Source organism: Ooceraea biroi, chromosome 14 (assembly GCF_003672135.1).
Source record: "Ooceraea biroi isolate clonal line C1 chromosome 14, Obir_v5.4, whole genome shotgun sequence".
Taxonomy (NCBI): Eukaryota; Metazoa; Arthropoda; class Insecta; order Hymenoptera; family Formicidae; genus Ooceraea; species Ooceraea biroi.
The window spans coordinates 1,632,753-1,658,844 of NC_039519.1; the positions used below are offsets into that span (position 1 = coordinate 1,632,753).

Here is a 26,092-nt window from a genome sequence, read left to right on the forward strand (position 1 = left end):
AAATTCAATATAATAAGATACGAAATAACAATAACATGCTTAGACATACATTTCAATGATGCATATACATATATCTAACCCCAAAGTTCCATTTTTTGTGTCAAATTAAATAGTGTTGATAGACTAGTTGACAGAGAAACTGTACAATAAAAAAGCATCTTTGTATGTACATAAAAATGCCTCTTTATCGCAGTTTTTTTGTCAATATGCTAACTTTAACGCTATGTTTTCTACAGAAAGATTATAATATATACATCATTGATAATAATTATTTGTTACATGTATATACACTTACCTTTTATATTCGTGCTCGTTCTGTTATTTAAATTAAACTTCAACAAAGACTTTCAACAAGACTGTACATTTTAATTCTGCGATATTATAATAAATGACGTATATGAGATGCGATCTTTCGTGCTAGATGCCATGCGATCTAGTAAAGTCATAGACTTATAGAGATAGACCGGTCCTCACCGTAGAAAGCAGCGCGACACATCACGGTGCAGACATAGCCTGTGGAGTAGACCCGTCCTTCTCGCACCAGCGCTAAAAGAGAAGGACGGGTCTACTCCACAGGCTATGTCTGCACCATGACGTTGCCGCGCTGCTTTCTACGGTGAGGGCCGGTCTATCTTTAATATAAGGGCCACTTCGACCAAACTCCGGTTAATTTAATCGTCGATCATTAACTCTTACATGGCGATCAACATAAAATTTATATTATTTATACGAGAATTATTATATTATTAGAGATTTTTATGTTATTCGCTCTGCAAGTTACTGGACGAATTAAATTAATCGGAGTTTGGTCGAAGTGGCCCTATAAGTCTATGAGTAAAGTACTACAAATTTGTGTACTGCAATTTCATAGTAACTTACTGGATCGCTTGCGATGTAGAACGGAAAATCACATTTGGTTTAAATATGATATCAGATGTACAATATTATAACAGTGTTCAAATATGTTTTAGATGATTTCAGTAAGAGACCAGACTAATTCTTTGTATACAAAGATTGCCGCAGCTGATAATCGAACACGCATCTATGTCAATATATATAAATTTCTGCTGAAATCGTTTGAAATTTAGCATTGGCATAGATACATATGTTAGCATCATCAGTTGCTGCAAAGTGTATATAGAGAAATCTTTTATCTTTTAAGTATCATATTTGTCATTATTATTATTATTATTATTTTGTGATTATGTGATTGTTGTGATTTTGTATTTATTAATTATGTTTTCAATAAATATAAAGTTTTTCTTATAAATTTTTATATTATTTACATTTATTTCATCCATCCACCCTCTATAAATCCTCTATTATTGATCCACGGAATATCCATTAGTCATCCACCGAAGCTCCGTGAACCTTCCATTAATGATCCACGGAACGTCTAATAGACGTCCACCGACGCTCCTTGAACCGTCCATCAATGATCCACGAAACGTCGGTTAATCATCCATCGAGGCTCCATGAAGCTTCCATTAATGATCCACGGAACGTCTAATAGACGTCCACCGACGCTCCATGAACAGTCTATTAATGATCCACGAAACGTCGGTTAATCATCCATCGAGGCTCCATGAACACTCCATTAATAATCCACGGAACGTCTAATAGACGTCCATCGATGCTCCATGAACCGTCCATTAATGATCCATGGAACGTCGGTTAATCGTCCATTGATGCTCCATGAACCGTCCATTAATGATCCACAAAACGTCCAATCGACGTCCCATGGACGTCTGTGAAGATGTCTAATGGAGATCCATTGGACGTGCGCAAAACGGAACTATGGATTTCTAGTGGCTGTCCCCTGGATGTCTAATGGACGTCCACTGGATGGTCTGAACCTCCATGACAGACGTCTATTGGACGTCCAATGGAGGTTTTCGTTTTATGTGGGAATTGATTTTACAAACGTCATTATCAATTATTATAACAAGTTGTTGCAAAATTTGCTTAGTTATATTCAAAAATATTCATAAATTCAAGTAAAAAAGTGTTTATCTCGCGAGAAATGATGATCGAAAAGATGTCATATCGATGTCGAATCGATGTGAGGTATTTGCTTGTACTAGCCTCACTTTTGTGTCTCCGGCCGTACATGTTGCTACGTGTCTCTGGTCACATCACTTTTATCTAAGGTACTTTTTTCTTAGCTTCATTATACTTAATTAAACATAGGATAAAGTTTAATATATTAATTTATTTTCGTATATATTTTTAATAATATACTTTTCAAATATATAAAACACTTATAACAAGATTGAGGTTATGTTTTTAGAAAATTGCATGTACGAAAGTTACAAAAAAGGAAAGCATATTTATATCTACATATTATTGTTAGACTAATATAATACATGCAAAACATACACATATACATCTGATATTTATGTACAATTCTCGTTATGTTGTAGGATCACTATAAAGAAAGTTTATAGCGCAACCTAAACTATTTCTCATTGCTGCAGATATTTATATACATATATGTACTTTGAGTACGCATACATTATTAATATACTGATTGGATGACTTATTTGAGTAATTTTATTTGACTTTCCATGTCGAAAGAAGTATAGCGTACTTTTCTGTATTGTATTAGTAATTTTATTTGACTTTCTATGTCGAAAGAAGTATAGCGTACTTTTCTGTATTGTATTAGTAATTTTATTTGACTTTCCATGAAAGAAGTATAGCGTACTTTTCTATATTGTATTAGTAATTGTATTTGACTTTCCATGTCGAAAGAAGTATAGCCTACTTTTCTGTATTGTATTAACTTTATAGTTAAAGTCTGCGAAATTTGTTTGTACTTTGTAAAATATTAATATATAAAATTATAATTAAACTACACTCACTCCCAAAAAAAGCGGTACACTAAAATTTAGGGAAAAATTTACTAACCTTCAAATGATCATAACTTGGTAAATAATGAAGATAAAAATATATTCAAAAATGCAAAATGAAGCTTCAAGTATCCACTTTAAGAATATTTGAACGTCAATTATGGTCGGCCATTTGATTCAAAATGGCGGATGACAAAATGAGAGGATGCAAAAGTGATAACCGAAAGTCCGAGTTTGTGACGGTGCATGGCGTGAATTAGATATCGCAGCCTAATGGGACCAAATGCAAATGAAAATATAGAGTGTTATCTTTAAAATGATTTTATCGAGCTCGATGCGATCATTTTTCGCTGAGTTGTGCAACTTTAAAAAAGAAAACACTCTGTTAAGTAAATTTGGAGTATCTCAACAAAAAATGAACTTCACATTGTTATTTGTGGCAGAGCAAAGCTTCGGGCCTATATATCTATCATTTAATAGCATAATTCAGTGGAGAGTAACATGTAGACAAGGTGGAATGTGCAAACGTTGCCTATAATTCAATGCTTTTAATTGTCACTACTCAAAGTACTGTGATAATTTTGCATAACGACGTGAAACTTAAGAAATGTTAATTCTATGTCTCTCAATTAAAAATACGTATGTGTTACGTGCATTAACATGTCCTTAATCAAATGTTACATAGGAAATCGAAATAACGACACGATACGACGTGTACTTTAATAATTGTGGCAAACGATATAAATGTGCACTCTAAATATTCATTTATCCGCTCGAGGAATTATTCGGGGCGAGTTTTCTCTAGTTTATCAACGTAATCATGTCGAGAGTGACGTGTTTGTTAAGGGAAATACGCTGGAATTGTTGCAACTTACTCCCTTTAATTTTTCACTACTAAAAGTGCTCCAATAATGTGGAAAATTCTTAAAATGGATTAATCTCGTTACCATGTGTCTGTGCATGTCATTTATGATTGTTACATGTATTTTTGAATTATGTATCCACAGGTACAGTGATATTTCGAAATAACGAAACCTTACCATGTGCAATTGAAGCGTGATGCAACATTTAGTAAATATTGAAGTAAAATATTCATTTTTTGGGTAGAAAAATAAATCCGGGCGAGTTTTCTCTAATTTATCGACGCAACGCAATCGACAATGCCGCGTACATGAAGTGGAATACGCTACGATTGTCGCTACTTGCTCCCTTTAATTTGTCACTTGTCACGGTGCTCCAATAATTGCTAAAACTGCTAAAATACATGAATCTCGTTGTCATCTCTCTGTTCATCTTATTTATGAATATTACGTGTGTTTTTCCGTTCAATGTATTCGCAGATGCAGACATATTTTAAATAACGATACAATACCATGTACAATACGATACCTTGAATATCCTATACCTACCCGAGACAACCCTATACTTACCTTAACCCAGGTACCACGAAAATGCAAAGGACATCGTAAAGACGTTCCTTAGGTATCTTTATAAAAGAAATCCAATGGACGTCTTTGCGATGTCTTTTGGATGTTCGTGTTACCTGAACGTGTATACTTACCTTAAATATCCTATGCATTCCCTGACGTTCACTGTCCATTGCCGCACTGTAGACGCGCATATGCTTTCCTTTTCAGATTGAGGTAGAGATTCGACTCTACCCAACCGCAGGATGGACGGCGAGGTCTACCTGGACGATGGTGAGTCAATCTCTTCCTCTCGCTTTACCTTTTGCATGTCTCTCTCTCTCCTTTCGCTTTTCCCTTGCGTTCTACGTCGCTTTCCCTTGTAGGTCGGGTGCATCGCGTGCGTGTGATGGACCTCTCGGGGCCCCAACGCACAGGAGCATCTCGCATCATCGCAGAGGAGATAGTGGCGGCGAGCCGTCGCGTTAGACTCGTCCCAAGGAAGGCGCCGGCGTCCGACGACGTATTTCGGCGACAACCGCCCCTTTGGGACGAGATTCTAGTGCTCGGGCACGAGTGTGACATCCTGCGATGTCCAATAACCTTAAAAATTTTATTTTTGCTTAATCAACGCATTTATGAATTAATCGCTAGAATTACAGTATAAACTACCAACATATTGTTAATATTATAACTTACCATTGACACTTATCGTCAACCAAAGTACATCATAAGTTGTTACCGACAATGCATAACCATATAAGACAGGTTACCGACAAACGCATATTCACTACTTAACCAATTACCGACCTTCGATAGGTACCAACTATTATATCGAACATATTACTATTTTATTTTATTAATCATTATTAATGTTGCTAATCAATAGTTAAGAAGGAAAAAGGAAAAATCCAAAAAACACATAAACGAGTAAAACCAATACAATATACTAAATTTAGAATTATAGTTATTACCTAAGTTACGTAGTAGCCTTTTATGAACGGGAATAGATACATATATATACAGGGTGACCCATTTTAATTTATACAGTCGATTTTTTAAAAAACTAAAAGAGATACGAAAAAATGTTTCAGACAGACATGTCACGATTTCGAGGGGGACATAAGATGATACCATTGGTTTGATCTTGAATAGTCGTTTGAAGGTCACGCGAAGATCACCTTCAATTTCTTAAATTGAAACCCCAACTTTTTATTCCAGATTCTTATTCTCCATCGAAAAGTAAGTAACTTTTGTCTGAAACATTTTTCCGAAAAATGTCATCTTATGTCCTTAAAATGATCTTCAAGATGAGTTTTGAGGACATTTTAAGGACATAAGATGACATTTTTCGGAAAAATGTTTCAGACAAAAGTTACTTACTTTTCGATGGAGAATAAGAATCTGCAATAAAAAGTTGGGGTTTCAATTTAAGAAATTGAAGGTGATCTTCGCGTGACCTTCAAACGACTATTCAAGGTCAAACCAATGGTATCATCTTATGTCCCCCTCGAAATCGTGACATGTCTGTCTGAAACATTTTTTCGTATCTCTTTTAGTTTTTTAAAAAATCGACTGTATAAATTAAAATGAGCCACCCTGTATATGTATATGTGTGTGGATATATTTATATGTATATATCCTTGTATTTATGTAGGCGAATGCCATGTCACACCATATTTTAATTACTTAAGTAAAGTCTAATGGCTGCCCAGGGTTGTCGGCTACTGACTCTTATAACCTCGGTTTTATTATTATTCATTGCTGCTTCAGTCAGCAATATTCAGGTACCCTGTGAAGTAACCTGTAATAACATCAGCCCTGGAATTATTGCGGGATTTTCCCGGTGGCTGAGTTCGTGGGACTCCTTCCAATGGAATGTGTTAAAGCTGGACTCCATGGAGTAATTTCTTTGATTGCGTTACATGACGCAGGTGTTTCCAGAGATCTATAGCACTCAGCTTAAACCCGTTGCCATATACGACTCAATAGTTATATATAATCGAGCGACGCGGTAGCGTCGCGACGCCAAGTACATAAAGAACAAGGTTCCGAGCAATGAGAGCCAATGCATAGACGTCGCGCGCTACCAAGTAGCTTATCCGGAATTTCACGTCAAATTCATGTCAAATAAACTTTTGATTACAATATCTCAGGAACTAAAGACGTAATGAAAAATCTAACGATACTTTTATAACATAATGTGGATGCAAGCTTTCGATTGCGACCACTTCGAAAAAAATTGGTGCACTCCATCATCAGATATCGTAATCGTATGCAACACTTGTGACGTTTCATTTTTCTCCAGATTCAGGTTCAGACTCACGTACGTACACTCGCACGCACACAAGCAAAGCGAGTTTGTCCCTAAAGGGGCGTTCACATACGCACGATAGGTTCACGTCGCCGGACGGCGACGGGGACGACGTTGCACCACGTCAACGATGACGACGTTGCACTACAATATCCAGTCCAATATGTCCATTCATGCGACGCGGTACCGAACAAAACAAAATTATCGGTATACAACACTTGTATCCGCAATATCCATAGAAAATAAAAAACTCCTTCAGAGATAACTAATAGACTGATCTCTCTTCCTTTCTCATTCTCCACTTCTGCCCGGTTTCTTCATACCTCTCAATAGCTATCTTCCAGATAACTAAAAATTTATTTCTTCATTGAAACCTCTAATTACGTATTTAACGGATAGCTATTCTTCATACTACTCACTTTTGACACAAAGTGTCTAGAATGTTATTATAAATTACCATATTCTGTCAGGTTACAAAAGTGAAGAAAACTGATTCTACGAGATATCTTTTGGATAAAGTTATCGAGAGGTGAAAAAATTGGGCCTTAGTACATTATGTATCGGATACAGTATTGCAGCATTAATGCAAACCGGTAAGATAGTATAAGATAAAAATACATCAATAATACTACTACAGTTTTGTTAAAAGATAATTACAAAAAGCAATGTGATCATTAAAAAAACCTTATAAAGGTGAAAAAAGTACGCCAAGTACATACAAAATCTCACCTTGTATGCAACAAAAAGTTGAAAATGCTTTTTATAAAAATCAAAACTAAATATGAAATCAATAGTTAACTAGCCAAGTACCTCGAAGCAATTCAGTTTGAGTATTTTATCCAAATGTTTTCCATGCATACTCTTTTATCACATGACGACATTGAAGTACTTGGTATGCCCGGGTCGCATTAAAACATGTCCTACCTATAATCTGTACTTTACATACAAATTATGTGTATCGACTAAGTAATGAAAAGAGATATTTATAATGACTTTCTTAATCTGCAAAACTGTAAATGTGTTCATTTTATTTCTAACAAGATTTGTGAGTCATTATTGAAAATCAAGATACAAAATACAGTACAAATCAAGATGCTGTACAAATTTATATAAGACTTTTAAAAGATATTTAGAAGAAGACATGACCACTGCGACACGGGCACACCAAGTACTTCAATGTCGTCATGTGATAAGAGAGTATGCATGGAAAACATTTGGATAAAATACTCAAACTGAATTACTTCGAGGTACTTGGCTAGTTAACTATTGATTTCATATTTAGTTTTGATTTTTATAAAAAGCATTTTCAACTTTTTGTTGCATACAAGGTGAGATTTTGTATGTACTTGGCGTACTTTTTTCACCTTTATAAGGTTTTTTTAATGATATATATATATATATATCATTATGTATATATATATACACGTATATATATATATATATACACATGTATATATATATATATATATACATAGCAATATTACTATGTTTTAATGGTTATGAGTAAATATCCAAAGAAATATTCATTAACCGTTTGAACTGTGCGTGATTCAAAGGTTTTTTTATATATTATTATTATTATTAATATATTTATATTTTTTCTTTTTTTTGTGTATATACAGGGTGCTTCAGACCACCCGTACAGCCCTTTTATTTCGGAAATAGAACATTTTAGAGAAAAATGTTTCAGACAAAAGTTGTATGGCTTCGAGGGGGACATAAGATGGTGTCATTGGTTTGACCTTGAAGAGTTACTTGCTGGTCACATGAAGGTCATATTCAATTTCTTAAATAGAACCTACTATTTCTCATTACATATTCTTGTAGCTTATCTCGAGAGCTTTCCAAAACACTATAATAAAATATTTTTTCATTGAGTACTTTTCGAGTTATGAGGCTCCAAAGCAGTACTCTGCAGTACTTTGACATAAAGTACAAAATATGTTGTATGTTGTTATGTCATGGTGTCAAGTAAATCCTTAGGTATTATTTTAAGGTCAAATTACCTTTTCACTCAAATCTCTGTAGTTATGCATGTTTAAAAACATTCGGATCACCCTACTTTTAGCGCTATCCAGGAACAACGACGTGGACGTAGTAGAATTCTGTTCCCTTTGGGGTGTTGGTTTAACGTGAGTAATCCCCTTGCCTTTCACGTGGGTGCGTGCGTGGATGCGTGTGTGTGTGTATGTATGTGTGTGTGTCTGTATTCAAGTAAGGTAGTGTTCAAAGTGAGCACCATTCTTTTCAATGCAAACGTCTACTCTGTTTTGAAAAGAATTGGTTGCTCGAAGAATTTCATCGCTACTTAAAGATTGAATTGCTTCTGTTATTCTGTTAGTCATGTCATTCCTTGTAGTTGGGCGATCACGGTATACTATGTCTTTTATCCTTCCCCATAAATAATAATCCAGGACAGTGAGGTCCGGTGATCGAGGTGGAAAATCGATTGGACCATATTTGCCTATCCACTTATTGGGAAACATATTATTTATCACTGCACGAGCAATTCTGGATGTATGTGACGGGCATCCATCTTGTTGGAACCACATATCCTGGAGCAATTGTAGAGGTAGATTTTCTAGTAACACAGGAAGTTGTGTCTCTATCAAAGCTGTATATCTAGCGCCGTTTAAATTTTCATCAAAGAAAACAGGACCTACGACTTGATTTCCAATAATGCCGCACCAAACATTTACTTTCCAAATATGCTGGTGATCAATTTCTCTCAACCAGTGAGGATTATCGTGCGACCAATAACGACAGTTCCACGTATTGACATTACCATCGTTTTTGAATGTGGATTCGTCAGAAAATAAAATATTTTGGTGGAAAGTATGTGTTGTTCTCTTATCCAATTACAAAATGTAAGCCGACTTTGGAAATCAGCATCAATTAAAGCTTGATGAAGAGACATTCGGTAAGGGTGAATCTTGTGCTGACTGAATATTCGCTGGATACTACTATAACTGACGCCAGAATCTATTTCTCGGCGCCTCAACGAATCATGAGGGTTCAATTCTGCCGATGCAAGAATGTTAGCTTTTCTTTCATCCCTAACAGCACGCCTAATCTATCGACCTTTATTATGATGAGACTGCACGACTCCTTCGGTTCTGATTCGGTTAGCCAATCGTGAAAAAACGTTGCGCGAGTGAGGAGTACGATTAGGAAAACCCTCTTGCCACAAGTTTGCTGCTGCAGCGAATACACCTCGACACTCTCCCAAAAGTAGCAGCATATCATATGCTTCTTCATTTGAATAAGACATAGCTATTAGATATGCTAGATATGAAGTCTCACGAAATATGTATATATGTATTTCGAAATGAAGAATAACGCGAGATTGGAGTGCAGCCGGGAAGAAGATGACGGAGTAGACAGAGAGAAAGTCACAAGCCTGTTTGTGTGACGATGAATCGGTAATTGCAATCAACAGCTCAAATGTACAGTTACAAAGTAAATTGCTTGATTAAACATTGGATAAACGTTCGTGTACATAATTATCGTTGGTGGTCACGTTATGATTACGTGTGTATTGCCCGATTTCGACATAGCGCCAGGATATGTGGTTCCAACAAGATGGATGCCCGTCACATACATCCAGAGTTGCTCGTGCAGTGATAAATAATATGTTTCCCAATAAGTGGATAGGCAAATATGGTCCAATCGATTTTCCACCTCGATCACCGGACCTCACTGTCCTGGATTATTATTTATGGGGAAGGATAAAAGACATAGTATACCGTGATCGCCCAACTACAAGGAATGACATGACTAACAGAATAACAGAAGCAATTCAATCTTTAAGTAGCGATGAAATTCTTCGAGCAACCAATTCTTTTCAAAACAGAGTAGACGTTTGCATTGAAAAGAATGGTGCTCACTTTGAACACTACCTTACTTGAATACAGACACACACACATACATACACACACACACACGCATCCACGCACGCACCCACGTGAAAGGCAAGGGGATTACTCACGTTAAACCAACACCCCAAAGGGAACAGAATTCTACCACGCCCACTTCGTTGTTCCTGGGTAGTGTTAAGAGTAGATTAAGAAGATTTTACATTCATCACAATTAATTTTACGAAATTTGTTGGCTTATAAAAACTTCAAACGAAGATTTCTCTATGAAATATTGATTTCCGGCATATAGTCCCTTTGAGACTTTTGTTCAGCTCGACGAGTAGAATCGACTAAGCCAATAAAAAAATTTGACATTGAAAATGACCTTGAAAGTTAATTTTGCGGCACCATGTTTATGATGCAACGTTGGCGATCTCGACGAGTAGAATCGACTGGCGAAAGCTTGACCAATAATTTTTCCCCACCCTGTACATGACACGATTACGGAACAGCGAGCGACGATACCTGCAACAGATGACGACGTGGTTATTGTAGAGGCTATTGAGATTGATTTACGAAGGGGTACAGATGAAGTGGTGATTGAGAGTAAGAAGAGGAAAGCTTCCACTCCAAAACGTGAAGCGAAGAGGAAAGAGGAAGGAAGTGAATTGGATATGACAGGGTTAATGATGGAAGAAGATCTAGGTGAAGAAGACGGAGAAGGAGAAGACGAGAGCACGAAATATCGAAGGAAGGTACAACAACGAATGCATGAAATGCAAAAAATAGTGCTAGAGACGGGAAGTAAGATGGGGAAGAAAGCATACTCGAGGATGTTGGATGCGATAGATGAAGTGAAGGTAGTGGTGGAAAAGCTTGCTTTAGTGTCGGCGGTGGAGGGGATAAATCGTTCGCGGAGTGGGGAAATATTGGAGGAAATCCGGGAGATGCGAAAGGATATGGAGGAGCTGAAAGCGAAAAACAATGACCTCGAAAGAGAAGTAGCGGAGTTAACAAAAAGGGTTACTTACCTGCAACAACGCGACGAAGACCATGGCTCGGAGAAATCCACAGTGACGGCGACGAGGAAGAAGCCCACGGGGTACCTGGAAGCGGTGATGAGTCCCACACGGCAGCGACCTGAAACAGAAAGAAGAAAAATTAGTGGGGTGGAAGAAAGAACTGGGATCGGAAGTGGAGGAGGAAAGGATAAGGCGAAGGACGGGAACAGGAAGACGAAGGGAGATGAGGACTGGACGGTGGTTAGGCACAAAGGAGCAAGGAAACCAGGTAGAGAGGAAGGGAGTATAGGAGCTAAGGCAGAGGAAAGGAGAGCGATGGATAAGAATACGAGGATCCCATTGGTGACGGAAGCAGTGGTGATCTCGTGTGAGGAGAAGGAGAGGGGAAGAGAGCTTCTTGGTAAGGCGAAGAAAAGCATCTCGCTCGAGGAATTCGGAATCAGGAATTCGAGGATGCGGAAAACTGCAACAGGAGCGACCTTGATTGAAATCATAGGAGAAGGCAAGAAGGAGAAGGCGGACAAGTTGGCAGGGAAACTTAAGGAGTTTTTCAAAGGAGACCCGATGAAGGTGACCCGGCCGACGAGGAGAATTGATCTCAGACTTAGCGGACTGGGGGAAGATATGACGGAGGAAGAAATTAGGGAGGCGGTGTCCAGAAAGGGGAGGCGGAAAGATAGATGAGGTCAGAGTGGGAAGAATAGGATGGTCGAGGAGAGGATATGGGATGGTCTGGGTATCATGTGAGGCGGAGGTGGCGAGAAATGTGATGGAGAAGGAGAGGATATGTATAGGATGGACGTGGGCTCGAGTGGAAAGGATAGAGCCGAGAATATTGAGGTGCTACAGGTGCCTGGAAAACGGTCACACTGGTGCCACGTGTGACAGCTCAGTGGACCGTTCGGGCACTTGTCACAAATGTGGGGAGATTGGCCATAGGGCTAAAGATTGTGTGAACAGTGCGAAGTGCGTGGCCTGTGAATCCCTCGGCCTGGATATAAGACACTGGATCGGCGGCACGAGCTGTAATGCGTACAGGGAAAGGAAAAGAAAGCAAATGGACATGAGGAAAATGATGGAGAGCGAGAACAGCGGAGGGGCCGGATAAGATCGCCGGTCTCAGAGACAGAGGGGAGGTGGCAGGTGCCACGGTGTGTAAAGGAGCGGAGGATGGAAGTGTGTGTTTTGTCATATATGTACTTACCTTTTTTTCCTAATTCCCAATTCCTTTCCCTTTTTCCCCTTCTATCCTTACGGCTCTTGCTTCTCCTGTTGATGGGGCGCCCGGAGTGATTCATTGGTCGTGCCTGGATTCTCCTATCTAAGGGGGGGGAGCGGGGGTCGGTCGCGGTATGGGTTTCATGGGGTGGGTTTCGCCTCTCCTCGGGGTGGGATGACCTTTGCCTAATCCGGATGAATTAGCTGGAGGTCGCAAATCTTTCACAATGGAAGGTCGTAGTGGAGTGGTGGCTGGCCTCACTCTGCTACGGGGGGTAAGGCCCTACGCGGAGCTGTTGGGGGTAGCCTTCAGTGCGCCTTCAACGAAACGCGGACCGAGGGGAGGGGGGCCCTTCGGGGGCGTTGCTTCGGCGGCGCGCTTTCGGGACCCTTGTACCTTGGGCAGGCCAGTGACGGTGGTTTACCGGGGTATGCTCTGGTTGGCGAGGAATCGGGCCTTTGGCCGACTCCCGTCCTAGAGTGAGTCCCCGGACACCCCCGAAGGGTCACCGGACCCGGAGGGATGGTCATAAAGCTTCCATCTAAAAAAAGGCCCCCCCAGGGGCCTGCTACGGTGTAGCAGATACGGGAATTGACGTTCCCGGGGGCACCCGAGTCACGGTATGAGTGTTTGAATGATTGGGCCCCGGTCGGCCTGCTGTGGATATTCCCCGCAGACTAGCCAAGGGGGGAGTAGTAAGCTCCCCGACCGTGCCGCTCGTTGCTGGCCAAGTACCAGGCCTCTTCTCCCCGGGGGGTCAGGCAGTGCGCCCGGCGTCTCGGGCCGAATGCGGAACGTGGGAGCCCGCTGGTTCGACCGCTGGGGGCTTGCCCCTGGCGATCGGGCTGGCGGGGGCGCCCTGTGATGGGGCGCCGTTAGCGGCGGGCGGAGGATCGGAGCCAATGCGGGGGTTGAAGCGTCGGTGCCGGGCGGGGGAGCGGGGGAGCACTTGGCCAGTGTCTCCCCATAACCGCGTGGCTGCCAGGCGGTGGTGAGTGCACTGGAGCCGTCCGGGTCGGGGCCGTGTAGGACCCCGTTCGGATCGGGGCCTGCACGGCGTCGCCGGACGTAAAGCCCCAAAATTTTGTACCGGGGGCCGGCTTCACCGGTAACCCCACTCTTTTCGGGTCTCGGTGGGACTAGGGTTGGCCACCCGAAAACCGCCTCTCGGCTGTCCCACACTTCATTAGCGTAAATTTACCGGGGGAAGGTTCCCCACCGCGGTGGGGACGCCATGATGGCCGAACCCGAAGAATTTAACACTGCAATATGGATAATGCGATTTCTTTTTCGGGGAAAACGGGGGGGAAGACGGGCGCGGAGACGCCGGAAGGCGTGGAGGTGGAGGCGAGTGAGACGCCTCGAGAGGTGGTGGTGGTGTCGGACGTGGAGGAGGGGATCTCGCTGAGGGCCATTTTGAACCCGGCGGTGGCCTCCTCCTCCGCGGCCGACGGCAGCCGCGGGGGGACGCGACGGCCGCGGACCCGCCAAATGGTAAGGAGAGGTGGGTCGAGCGCGCGATCGGGCAGTCGGACCGGTCGGGCCAGCCGGGACAGTTCCCGGGATTCGACTGCCTCGACGACGTGCGACGTAGCGTCCCTGCCGGGGGACGTCGACACGGACGCGTCGTTGAGCGAGGCCGGCAAAAAGCGCAAGCGCGGGAGGCCCTCGACCACCGGGGAGTACGTCGGGCTGGCGGAGGCGAAGCGCGCCGCCAGGGAGAAGGATCGGCTGTCGAGGGAGTGGGAGCGGGAGATGGAGGTTCTCGCCTCCATTCTGTCGCCAGCCTACAAGAGGGAGCGGGACTCGTGGGAAGTCCAGATGGAGTGGTTCCGGGAGTATCCGTCGCCCGACATTTAGGCTCGGGTGATGAACCATCTCAAAACCATGGTGAAGGTGGCTAAGAGGTCGGGCCACCTTCAGGGCCCGTACGTCAAGACCCTGAAGGAGGCCGCGGCGAGCATCAGGGCGGCACTCACCGTGATCGCGGAGAGGATGGGCACCGAAGCCCCTTCTCTCAGCAAGGAGAACACCGCCCTGAGGGGAAAGGTGGAGTCTCTCAAGTCGCAGATAGGCGAATTGAGGGACACCATCTCCCTCATGGGTCGGGCGACCGTGGGGACGTCGGGGGATGGGGACGCCTGGAACGGGGGGGGAGAGCCAGCGGGTGGCTACCTCCCCCGTCCTGCGCGTCAAGGGGAGGAGGCTGGTGACTCCGCCGAGGAGTCCGGCAACGGTGGAGGTAGGCCTCCGGACGGAGGCCATCCCGCAGAAGGGAGGAGGTCCTTCCGCCGAAGGGGAGGACCGCCTGGTCGCCATGGAGGCCAGAATTATGGCCTCCATGGGGACCATGGTCTCACGGATCGTCGCGGAGGCGGTGGCGCCCCTGGTGAGGCGGGGCGTGAGAGAGGGAGCGGAGCCGTCCCCCCAAGCAGGACCGGAGGAGTCAGGCGACGGCGGGACGAAGAAGAAGAAGAAGAAGGGCAAGAAGGGGGGTGGTGGGGCGAGCGGAGCCCCGCCCGCCCTTAACTCCCCTCCGGCAGAGCAGCGGCCCAGTTCGGCGGTGGCCGGCCCGGCTAGCCGGGTTCCAGCCAGCGAGAAGGAGCAGCCGTGGTCGAAGGTGGTGGGCAGGAGAGCCGTAAGGTCAACCGCCTAGCCACCGGCCCCTGCGGGTAAGGGCAAACCCGCCCCAGGTAGAGGGGCCAGTGGGGGGGCAAACCCGCGACGGGCAAACCCTCCCCGCCCGGCGGTCGACCCGGCGCGAAGGGGCCGAAGCCCCCTAAGTCGCCCAAGACGGCTGCCGTGGTTATCACGGTAGCCGACGGCGACTACAAGGGGGCCGTGGAGAAGGCGCAGAAGGGCGTCGACATAGACGCCCTGGGGATCGCCGCGCCGCGAGTGAGGAGGACCCTGACGGAGGCCCTCATTTACGAGATCCCTGGGCCGGAGTCCGCCATCCAGGCGGACGAACTGGCCTCCCGCCTGGAGAAGGTGTCGAGGGGTCGGGGGTGAAGATCACCCGACCCGTGAAGAAGGTGGAGTTGCGCGTCCGACGGCTGGAAGACGCGGCAACGGAGGAGTCGGTGTCACGAGCGGTCGCAGCCGCAGGAGGCTGCGACCCCCGAGACGTCGAGATAGGGACGATCCAGAGGTCCTCGGACGGTCTGGGGACCTCCTGGATCAGGCTTCCTGCGCAGGCCGGCGAAAAGGTCGCCGACCTGGGCAGGATCAGGGTAGGCTGGGCCTGGGCACCGATAAGCGTACTGGAGCCCAGGCCCCTGATGTGTTACAGGTGTCTGGCGAAGGGACACGTGCAAGCGACGTGCCCCAGTCGAGAAGACCGCCGAGACCTGTGCTACAGGTGTGGCGCGGCGGGTCATCGAGCGCGAGGATGCGTCGCTGACCCGAAGTGCCCCCTGTGCACGGGTCTCGGCAGGAGGGCGGACCACAGGCTGGGTAGCGCGGCCTGTGCTCCGCCCTCCAAGGGAGGGAGTAGTGGGGTCCAGAGGGGTGCGGAGATGAGGGCCCAGGGAGGAGCGCGGCCGACGGAGGCCGCTCCCCGCCCGCAAAGTGTCACCTCTCCGGCTCCCAGTCAGGCGGCCCCGTCGGCGGGCGCGGCGCTGGAGCCGACGCCGGCCAATGGGGACAAAGGAGGGCCGGCTCCTCCGCGGGAGGAGGAGCCGAAGCCCCGGCGGGCGACCCGTTCGATGGGGAGGAAGAAGGCGGAGGAAAAGGACGATGAAGACGAGAGGGGCCTGGAGGAGCCGGCCATGGACGTGGAGTAATGGCGGGCCAGGTCCTCCAGGCCAACCTTAACCGCGCCCGCCGGGCTCAGGATCTTTTCCTCCAGAGCCTGGCGGAGCGCGGTTATGCGTTGGGAGTCGCGGCGGAGCCGTTCAGGCCCCCCGTGGACAGTCCCAGTTGGGCTGTCGGCGGAGGCGCTTCGTCGCGATAGTTCGTGGCGACGCCGCGGGCTCCCCTCCCCTCCAAGTGTTGGCGGTCGGGGGGGAGTTTGAGGCGGCGCAATGGGGAGGCATCACCGTGGTCGGGGTCTACGTGTCCCCGAGCCTGAGTCTCGCCGAGTACGAGGGATTCCTGGACAGGCTGGGGGGTGCATAGTTCGGCACCCCCGCGGCCTGCTGTTGGTCGCCGGGGACTTCAATGCGAAGTCCGCGCTCTGGGGTTCCCGGCGGCCAGACGCGAAGGGCGGAGCTCCGGCGGACTGGGCGGCGAGTCTGGGCCTGCAGCTGGTGAACGAGGGCTCGGACAGCACCTGCGTGCGGTGGGCGGGGGAGTCCGTGGTCGATCTGACCTGGGCATCCCCGGCCCTCGCGCGTCGGGTGTCGGGGTGGAGAGTGTTGTCGGGGGTGGAGACGCTGTCGGACCATAGATATATATCTATGGTGGTGTCTCCGCCCCCCGCCAACAGGGGACGGGCGGATCCCGACTGCGGAGATGGGCGCTCAAGGGGCTGTCTGGCGACAGACTGGTCGCCGCCCTGCTCGCGTCCACGTGGCCGTAAAGGCAGGAGGGCACGGTGGAGGAGGAGGCTGGCTCGGAGACATCGTGACGCAGGCGTGCGACTTTGCGATGCCCCGAGCCGGCCGGCCTCGGCGACGGCTCACCTATTGGTGAAGCGCGGGGCTGGCGGAGCTGCGGCGCGCTTCGGGGAGCTCCAGGAGAGACGGAGCTCCCTGAGGGCGGCGATCAGGGACGCCAAGGCGAGGGCCTGGTAGGAGCTCCTCCGGTCTGTGGAGGGCGATCCCTGGGCGCGTCCGTACCGGCTCGTAATGGGCAAGTTGCGGCAATGGACGCCCCCGGAGACCGAGGAGATGGATCCCCTGGAGCTGCGCGGGGTCCTGAACACCCTTTTCCCTGCGGGAGGTGGGTGCCCGGGTCCCCGGAGTGGATGACCTCCGAGCGGCCCCAGGGGATACCGGGGATCGGTTCGGAGGAGTGGGCGGGGACCCTGCGCCGGCTTCGGGGCCAACGGGCTCCGGGGCCGGACGGGATTCCCAGCAGGGTCTGGGCCCTCGCAATGGAGGTCCTGGCCCCGAGGGTGAGGGCGTTCTTCGAGCGGTGCCTGGCGGAGGGACGCTTCCCCTCGGCTTGGAAGAGCGCCAAGCTGGTCCTCATCCCGAAGGGCGGGGGAGACGTGGCGGCGGTGCGCAAGTTCCGGCCGATATGCTTACTGGACGAGATCGGCAAGCGTTCGAGCGGGTGATAGCGGGCCGTCTCCTCCGGCACCTCCCTGGGGGTGCTCCGGGTGAGGAGGAGAGACAGTTCGGCTTCCGGGAGGGCCGCTCCACGGTGGACACCGTGTTGAGCGTGAGAGCCCTCACGGAGGCCGCTGTCTCGAGGGGGGGAGTTGTGGTGGCGGTGTCGCTAGACATAGTGAACGCCTTCAACTCCCTCCCTTGGGAAGTGATAGTGGAGGAAATGCACACGCAGCTCCTCCCTCCCTCCCTCGCGAGGGTGATCCTGGAGTACTTCCGGGGCAGGTCGCTGGAGTGGATCGACCAGGACGGGCGCACCAGGACCCGCGAGGTGGAGCGCGGAGTCCCGCAGGGGTCGGTCTTGGGACCGTACCTGTGGAGACTCGCGTACGAGCGGGTCACGCGCGTCCTTCTGCCGCCCGGCTGTCACGTGAGGTGTTACACCGACGACACCTGTGTGATGGCCGAGGGTCCGAGCTGGGGGGAGGCGTCCGGCCTGGCGGAGTTGGCGGTGGCGGTGGTGGTCCGCGCCATCAGGGAGGCTGGGCTGGAGGTGGCGCCACAGAAGACCCAGGCGATGTTCTTTTTCAACCATCGCCGGGGTCTGCCGCCTCCGGCCGAGATAAGAGTCGGCGGGGTCAGCGTCCCGGTGGGGACCAAGATGAAGTATCTTGGCCTCATCCTGGATGGCACCTGGTCCTTCGGGGAACACTTCGGCGGGCTGGCCCCGAGGCTGGAGGGGGCGACCAACGCGCTGAGTCGCCTCCTCCCGAACCTCGGGGGCCCGGAGACGCGGGTGCGCCGCTTGCTGGTAGGAGCGGTGCGGTCGATCGCCCTGTACGGGGCGCCGGTCTGGGCGGGGGACCTCGCGGCCTCCCGGCGGGCCCTCCAGGTGGTGAGGGCTGCCGAGAGGCGGCTGGCCGGGAGGGTCGTGAGGGCGTATCGCACCGTCTCTCACAGAGCGGCGCTGGCCCTGGCGGGCACCTCCCCCCGTGGAGCTGCTGGCGGAGGGGCACGCTAACGCGTACCTCCGCCGGCGGGACCTGTGGGAGAGGGGTGTGGTGCTAACGGCCAGGGCAAAGGGGGCCCTGAGGGACCAGGCGAGGAGGGCGGTGCTGCTGAAGTGGCAGCGGCGACTCGCCGACCCGGGCGAATCGGGTCGGAGGGTCGCCGGGGCCGTCCAGCCCATCCTCTGAGAGTGGGTGAACAGGGGATGGGAGACGTTGACCTACAGGACGACACAGGTTCTCTCCGGACACGGATGCTTCGGGGAGTTCCTGTGTCGTATCGGGAAGGAGCGCGGGCCGCACTGCTACCATTGCGGGGCGAAAAGGGACGCGGCGGACCACACCCTTGCCGAATGCGCGGTGTGGGGTGTGGAACGCCGTGTCCTTAAGGACGTCGTAGGGGAGGACCTTTCGCTCCCGACCGTCATGAGGAAGATGGTCGGGAGCGAGAGGAACTGGAGGGCGGTCTCCTCCTTCTGCGAGCGGGTGATGCTGCGGAAGGAGAAGGCCGAGCGCGAGCGCCGACCTGGGGTCGGAAGGAGGGGTCCCGGCCACGGATGACGGCGGAGGGGCCGCGGGTTGTCGTAGCGACACCGGCGGCCCCCTCGTCGCGTTCGGGGCGGGAGAGCGAGCAGCAGGGGCGGAGACTCGGGAGGGAAGTCGGAGAGACCTCCCTCCGGAGTCACGGGGAAGGGCCCCAACTCGAGTGGAGTTGGGGCTGCAGGCGCGTGACCCCTGTTGGAGGCAGAGTGCCAACGGGGCACTTGCCCGGGCACTCGGGTGACTGGTCGTCGGGGCATCTGCTCGGGCCATCATCGTTGAGGGGTCCGAGGACTCCGCGACCCCCAACGGGGTGTATCAGGGACGGGTGGGCGAGGGCTGACTTGGGAGTGTCGGCCGTCGCCCTAAAACCTCCTCTCAACACGAGAGGGGAGGTCCCCGCGGAGTGGTGGTCTGCCACACTCCGTGGGTGGGGATTAGGGCCCGAAAGGACAACGCACCGGCGCTAGGGACGTACACCGGGCAACGTGGATCGCGAACGAAGTGCCGTTAGGCCGATCTCGCGCCCCATACAGCCAGGGCTGGCAGACGGAGGTAGGTTTAGTGAGTAAGAGTCCCCTCGCAACCCGCCCAAGGGGAGCGAGGGGGCCCATGACGGGTTCCTCTTCCAAAAAAAGGTTAGGTTAGGTTGCCCTCAGGGGCTACGTCCTTCAAGTTTGGAGGCGTAGTATGGGAATAAACGCTCCCAAGGTACCCGAGTTTCCGTAATTCCTCCGTAGCGGGTTACAGTCACACACTCAGACATTCATCACATCCATACGCATTCACACACATCCACACACATCCATACACTCACACACACACAATAGCTTAGTTTATTTTACTCACACATTCATACACACACTCACAAGCCCGCCTACGGAGGAACTGGAGGTTCCTCGAAACTGCAAGGTCGGGGGTCCTCTATAAAAACCCTCCGACAACCGCTACACATCATGGAAGACACAATGAAAATGGATGACGACCGCCTCACCAATCGGATGGGTGAGGGCTCCCTTGGTCCAGAGAGTGAAGGTTGCTGGCGCTCTCCTGGACATCTTGGTGACCGGCAAGGGGAGGGCTGCACCGCAGGGCCCTCCACCGATGTGACAGTGCCTGCGAAGACCCACAACGTTGACGACACGGCAGTATCCACGGACGATGACCCTGAAAAAAGAAAGAAAATTGATAAGATACAAGCGTACGCGAAGCTGTTGAAGCATATCGCTGTTTACGTGGAGAGGATCCAGCTGAGAACGCCGAAAAGGAAAAGAATGCGCGCTACGAGGAAGGTGATCAAGGAGAAGACGCAGGAACAGGAAGAAAGACGAAAAGTGTCGCCGGCTCGGTCTCAAGTCTCCAGAGATGGAGAGGATGAGGCATCGGAATCGGGACACTTTGTTGAGGTCTTGGAAGAGGATTCCCCCAAAAGGAAGTTTAAAAGGAGAGGACGAAAGCGTCCACCGACAACGGGCGACTACGTCGGACTAGCGGCAGCAAAGAAAAGACTCGTGGAAGCGGAGAGGAAAGAAAGAGAACTCGAGGATGACAAAGTGTTGCTAGAAATGTACCCTAGGTTAGGAAGCAAGATCCTGATGAACGAGGAAGAGAAGGATAGGATGGAAAGAGTAAAGAAAGGTAGTTCAGATGAGATAGCTATAACACTCTTGGAGAAAATGGCGCTTGTCGACAAGATTGCAAGGACATCCAGTAATCTGAAAGGAACATATGTCAAGACGTTAAGGAACATAGTCAAGGAGGTAAGTGTAGCCACGGCAGTACTGTTGGAAAGGTCGAAGGACGAAGATAAGGAAGAGAAGAGAGTGATGAAAAGGGAGATAGCGGAACTCAAAACACAAATAGAGGAGCTTAAGAAGGAAGTGAGAAGTCCAAGGAGACAGGAAGAGATGGAAAGAAGATCATGGAGTATACCGAGGGAAGGACTAGAGACGGAAGGGCGCCGAGTGAGTTCGGAAGAGGAGGATCATCCGTTGATCAGAGAGAAGGTGTAAGGAGGAGAGAGTCCCCGGCATGTTGCAAAGAGCATGGATAAAGAGAGCGAGTACGATAGGATAACGGACGAGATGATAGAGAAAAAGATCGTTGACAGAATCGATAAATTAATAGACCGGAAAGTGGCAGAGCTGTTAGCGATAAAGAGTGATAAGGATCAGGAGGAGATAAGAAGAACGAAGGTTGAAGAAAGAGTCCCTCTGCCGGCACCACCTGCATGGTGCAAGGCTGGAGCGGGGAGCGAGGTGAAGGGGAACGAAGCGAAGGAGAAACAAGTGCAACCGAGGCGAGAAGAGGAGAAGAGGAAGGATAACATGCAAGAGAGAAGACAAGTGGAAAGAAGGAAAGAGGAAAGAAGAGTGAAGATCCCAAGAAGGGTTAGAGAAGAAAAGACGGTGGCGATAGCGATTCAAATCCCGGTAAGTATGGAAGGGATGACGTACGCGGAAGTGCTCAGGAAAGCAAAGGAGGAGATAAATATCGACGAAATGGGTATCGACCAAATTAAAACGAGGACAACGCTCACTGGAGGAAGAGTAATGGAGATAGGGGGTGAAAACGCGAAGGAGATAACCAAGGAGTTATCCGGTAAATTGTATAACATCTTGGGGAAGTCACAGGTGTAAATTAGGAGAATCCAGAGAAGAGCGGAGATACAGTTATGGAGGTTGGACGATTCCGTAACAGAGGAAGAGGCAAAACAGGCAGTTGCGGAGATAGGAGGATGTGACAAGGAGGAAATAGTCTGTGGAAGAATTAGGAAAACGGCGAATGGACTGGGCACCCTGTGGTTGCGGCTGCCAATTAGAACAGCGTGGAATGTTGCGAGGATGAAACAAGTGAGGATCGGATGGACAATGGCGAATGTAACGCTATTAGAAAAAAGGTAGTTACAGTGTTACAAGTGTCTGGAATACGGTCATTTAAAGATAAAGTGTACAAGTGATAAGGATTACAGTAGAAACTGCTATAAATGCGGAAAATCGGGACATTTCGCGAGAATGTGTGGCAACGAAAGTAGGTGTGTACTGTGCAAGGAGAAAGGAAGGGAGTGCAGTCACAGGATGGGACACAAAAACTGTCAGAATAGCGCAACGAAACCTGGCGAGGAGGAGAAGAGTGGAAAAGTGAGTGAGGGAGTTGTGACGGTGGATATCACGGAGGATAGAGTGAACATGGACGTGGTGGAAGTGAATGTGGAGATAGACCCTCCACTGACAGGACAGAAAAGTGACGTGGAAGAGGAGGACGAAGTGAATAGTGTCGAAAGATCATTTGAGGAGGTGGTGAGTAGCCAAGTGCAGGCGTATCACAATGCGATGGCTGACTGTCAGACGCCCAAGCCGCGGAGGAGCAAGCGATCTACCAGGAAAGAGAAAGTGAGCAGGGACATAGGGAAGGGAGAGGATAAGGACGCGGGGTGAGTGCAATATTATCTTACGCTATTAGATAATAAAGCATTGTGTTGTACCAAAGGCAGGCCGGTCGGTTGACCACGCCGGCCTCACTGATCGCTCAGCAATGAGCGCGAGATACGTGCTGGTCGGAGCTTCTTGAACGCGAGAGGAGAGGTGTCAGGAGAGCGGAGCGTAAAAGACTGATCGCAAGGATTTGGTCGAAATAAGGCTTTATTTGACTTCACCACTTGATCTCGGTCGAGAGTGCTGGACCACGCTGTAGCGATCGATGTCCGACGGCTCGATCGTTTGAACGGCAGGACATGAATCCGAGATCGGAGGTCTAGGAAATCTTGCTCTGCGGAGATCTTGCCGCGCACGTCCTCACGAGCGATCGACGACGGAGGGCACTCTTGCACCGTTCGTTATTACAACAGTTCGAAATTGCAGTTCAATGGCACTCAACGTAGGAGACCTCAACGTAGTAGAGACGCCGAACAACTCTGCGACGGTCGTGATTTGAGAGCGCACCGCGCGATGATTCTGACACTGTTCGGAACGATGACACGAGCGTTATACGATCCACTCGGTATCGCGTCGTAGTCGCTTCTGCCCTTTGTCCGAACGAAAAATCCGAGTGTATCCCCGGATTTTCACGTCCGGGCACGGAGACTAACAGAATTTGCCCTAATTTCGGCTAGAAAATTGCCTTTTATGGGCATGGACAACACGGAGCGAGCGGAATCGTGTTTACGTGTTCTGGAAATAAGTCATCCGAACTGACAACATGTTTTCGGGTATTTGAACGAAGCGGATTTACTTTTCGCGACTAAATCGTAACGGAAATAATGTAACTCAACGTTGAAGAATAATAAATGAAAATTAAAGAGAAGATAACGAAATTTACTGATCTTAAACAAGCATGAATACGGCATAGTACAGTGCAAAAGGTGGCGAATAACACAATTTAAACAGCGAAGATGACGGGATGGAAAGAGTTAAGACATGTATACAAGCACAGGCAGACACACAAATACACGCACGCACATACGCAGACACACACGCACACACACATATACACCTACACGCAGATACGCCGATATATATGTTTTTTCCCGGGATCTGTTTGAAACGTCACGAGGATATAGCGATTACATTTACTAGCTAAGTAATAACCGAAGCGACTCGAAAGAGATACAGAGGATGAGGGTCCCTTGACGACAAAAACCCTCACCTCATTTATACGAATATGATGGAAAGCACACATAAAGGTAAATCGACTTCATCAGTTCGGAATGATGAGGAACGGTCCGGGGGGAGTGATAGCTGCCTGGCTTCCTCCCGATCGTTAACTGGCGACGGGCAGACCAAGGATTGCACCGCGGGGTCCTTGGAAGTAAAAGTGACTGCGAAGACGGCTGGAAGCAGCTGTGGGACGGATACTGGTACGACTGGATTGAAAAAGGACTCGATTCTCGATAGGACATTTAGGGCAGAGAAGGATATCAAGAAGGAAGGTGAGAAGACGCAGCAACCGATTGACACGATTTCTCTATGTTCCGAAGAGGAAATGGATTATGAAATTGATAGAGGAAAAAAGCGGAAAACAAGAACGATTACAGATGATGATGAGGATTCGGACAGTACCGCAACGAAATCCACGCGTGTTCGGGACGATAAAATCTACTTAGGTGACACTCCGACGAGTATTGGGTCACAAATGATAGAATGGTTAGACGAGTTGGATGATGTACGCGGAAAATCAAAAAATCTACAAGGAAAGATTAATGGTAAGATGAAGAAACTTATTTCACGGCTTAGAGAAGGAACGAATATACTTACCAAGAAATGTGTAACTATCCAAGGAGGTACAATCGATGAGGGACGCGACGCTGAGATGGGGGAGCTGCGTGCTGTGGCGATGAACCTGGAACAGAAAAACAAAGAATTAGAAGCAAATAGTAAACGATACAAGGAAGTGAATAAAATACTGATAGAGGATAATAAAAAGATGGAAAAGGAACTGAAAGTGAAGCACAACTGGGTACCAACGAAGGAGTCGGACTCAGAAAAAAGGGAGGCATTAGCGAAGGAAAAAGCGGATGCACGGAAGATGCCACCTCCGAAGGTAGAATTTAGGAAAGGGAAGGCGGATATACGGAGAGTGGAAGAATTAAGGAAACCGGTTAGGAAGGTAGACCCAGCAGAACTCAGGGACAAAGAATTATCCGAACAAATAGAGAGACTGATGGCACAACGGGAAACACTTAGGACACAGAAGGACAGAGACATGGAGAGGCCGAGGAGACCCGCATGGACGAGGATACGAGGCACCGAGAGAGCGCAACTGCAGGATCAATATGGCACAACGGCAGAGGACGACTCGACAGATGGAGGACGGACAGAGGAGCATTTCCCACCGCTGAAGGATCGGAATGAATGGACGACAGTGCGAAGGAAAAATAGACGAATTAGGAGTATGGAAGGAAAATTGGAGAGAACGGAACAACGGTCGGGCTGGACTCCGAGTAAAGGAGAAACAGGACGAACAATGAGGAGGCGACCACCGAAGGCGGAAGCAGTCTGGATGGCCGGTCTAAAAGAAGGAATAACGGGGGCGGATATACTAGCGAAAGCGAAAAAGGAAATCTCGCTGGAGGAGCTAGGGATCGAAGACATAAAGATGAGGAAAACAGTAACAGGAGCTACTCTAATGGAGATAGAAGGAGAAGGGAATAAGAACAAGGCGGATACACTAGCGGAGAAATTACAGAAGGTGTTTCCGGAATCCGAGGTGCAGATCAGGAGACCGACAAAGAAGGCGGAGATGCGGATAATCGGATTGGACGACGACACAACGGAGCAGGACGTTAAGGAAGCGGTAGCTAGAGCAGGAAAGGGAAATGTGGAAGACATTAGAATGGGGAAAATTGCACGTACGAAATCAGGGGTTGGAATTGTGTGGGTCTTGTGCCCGCTTACAATGGCAATTGCGGTAACGCGAGACAATAGAATACGAATTGGATGGACGAAAGCGAGAATTGAATTAATAGAGGCGAGACCGATTCAATGCTTCAAGTGTCTAGAAAACGGGCATATAAGAGACAGGTGTCCCGGTAAGGTGGACCGATCGGGAGCATGTTTTAAATGTGGACAAATAGGTCATAGAACGTCGAACTGTGCAAATAAACCGCACTGCCCGGCGTGCAACGAGAATGGAAGAGACGCGAATCACCGAATAGGAAGCCT

At 48.7% G+C, this 26,092-nt stretch overlaps 2 protein-coding genes and 1 pseudogene across 2 annotated transcripts; 2 read left to right on the top strand and 1 right to left on the bottom strand.

Moving 5' to 3' along the window:
- Positions 1-8,198: 8,198 nt before the first annotated feature.
- LOC105282372 lies at positions 8,199-9,757 on the bottom strand (annotated as a pseudogene).
- Positions 9,758-14,557: 4,800 nt separating this feature from the next.
- LOC113563440 lies at positions 14,558-16,455 on the top strand. Its single transcript, XM_026975095.1, has 2 exons — positions 14,558-15,059; positions 15,632-16,455. Exons 1-2 carry the CDS (start codon positions 14,558-14,560, stop codon positions 16,453-16,455), a joined length of 1,326 nt encoding a protein of 441 aa, XP_026830896.1.
- Positions 16,456-21,478: 5,023 nt separating this feature from the next.
- On the top strand, positions 21,479-22,336 carry LOC113563441. The gene is made up of 2 exons (XM_026975097.1): positions 21,479-22,034; positions 22,134-22,336. The coding sequence occupies exons 1-2, from the start codon at positions 21,479-21,481 to the stop codon at positions 22,334-22,336; spliced, it is 759 nt and encodes a 252-aa protein (XP_026830898.1).
- The last annotated feature ends 3,756 nt before the right edge of the window (positions 22,337-26,092 follow it).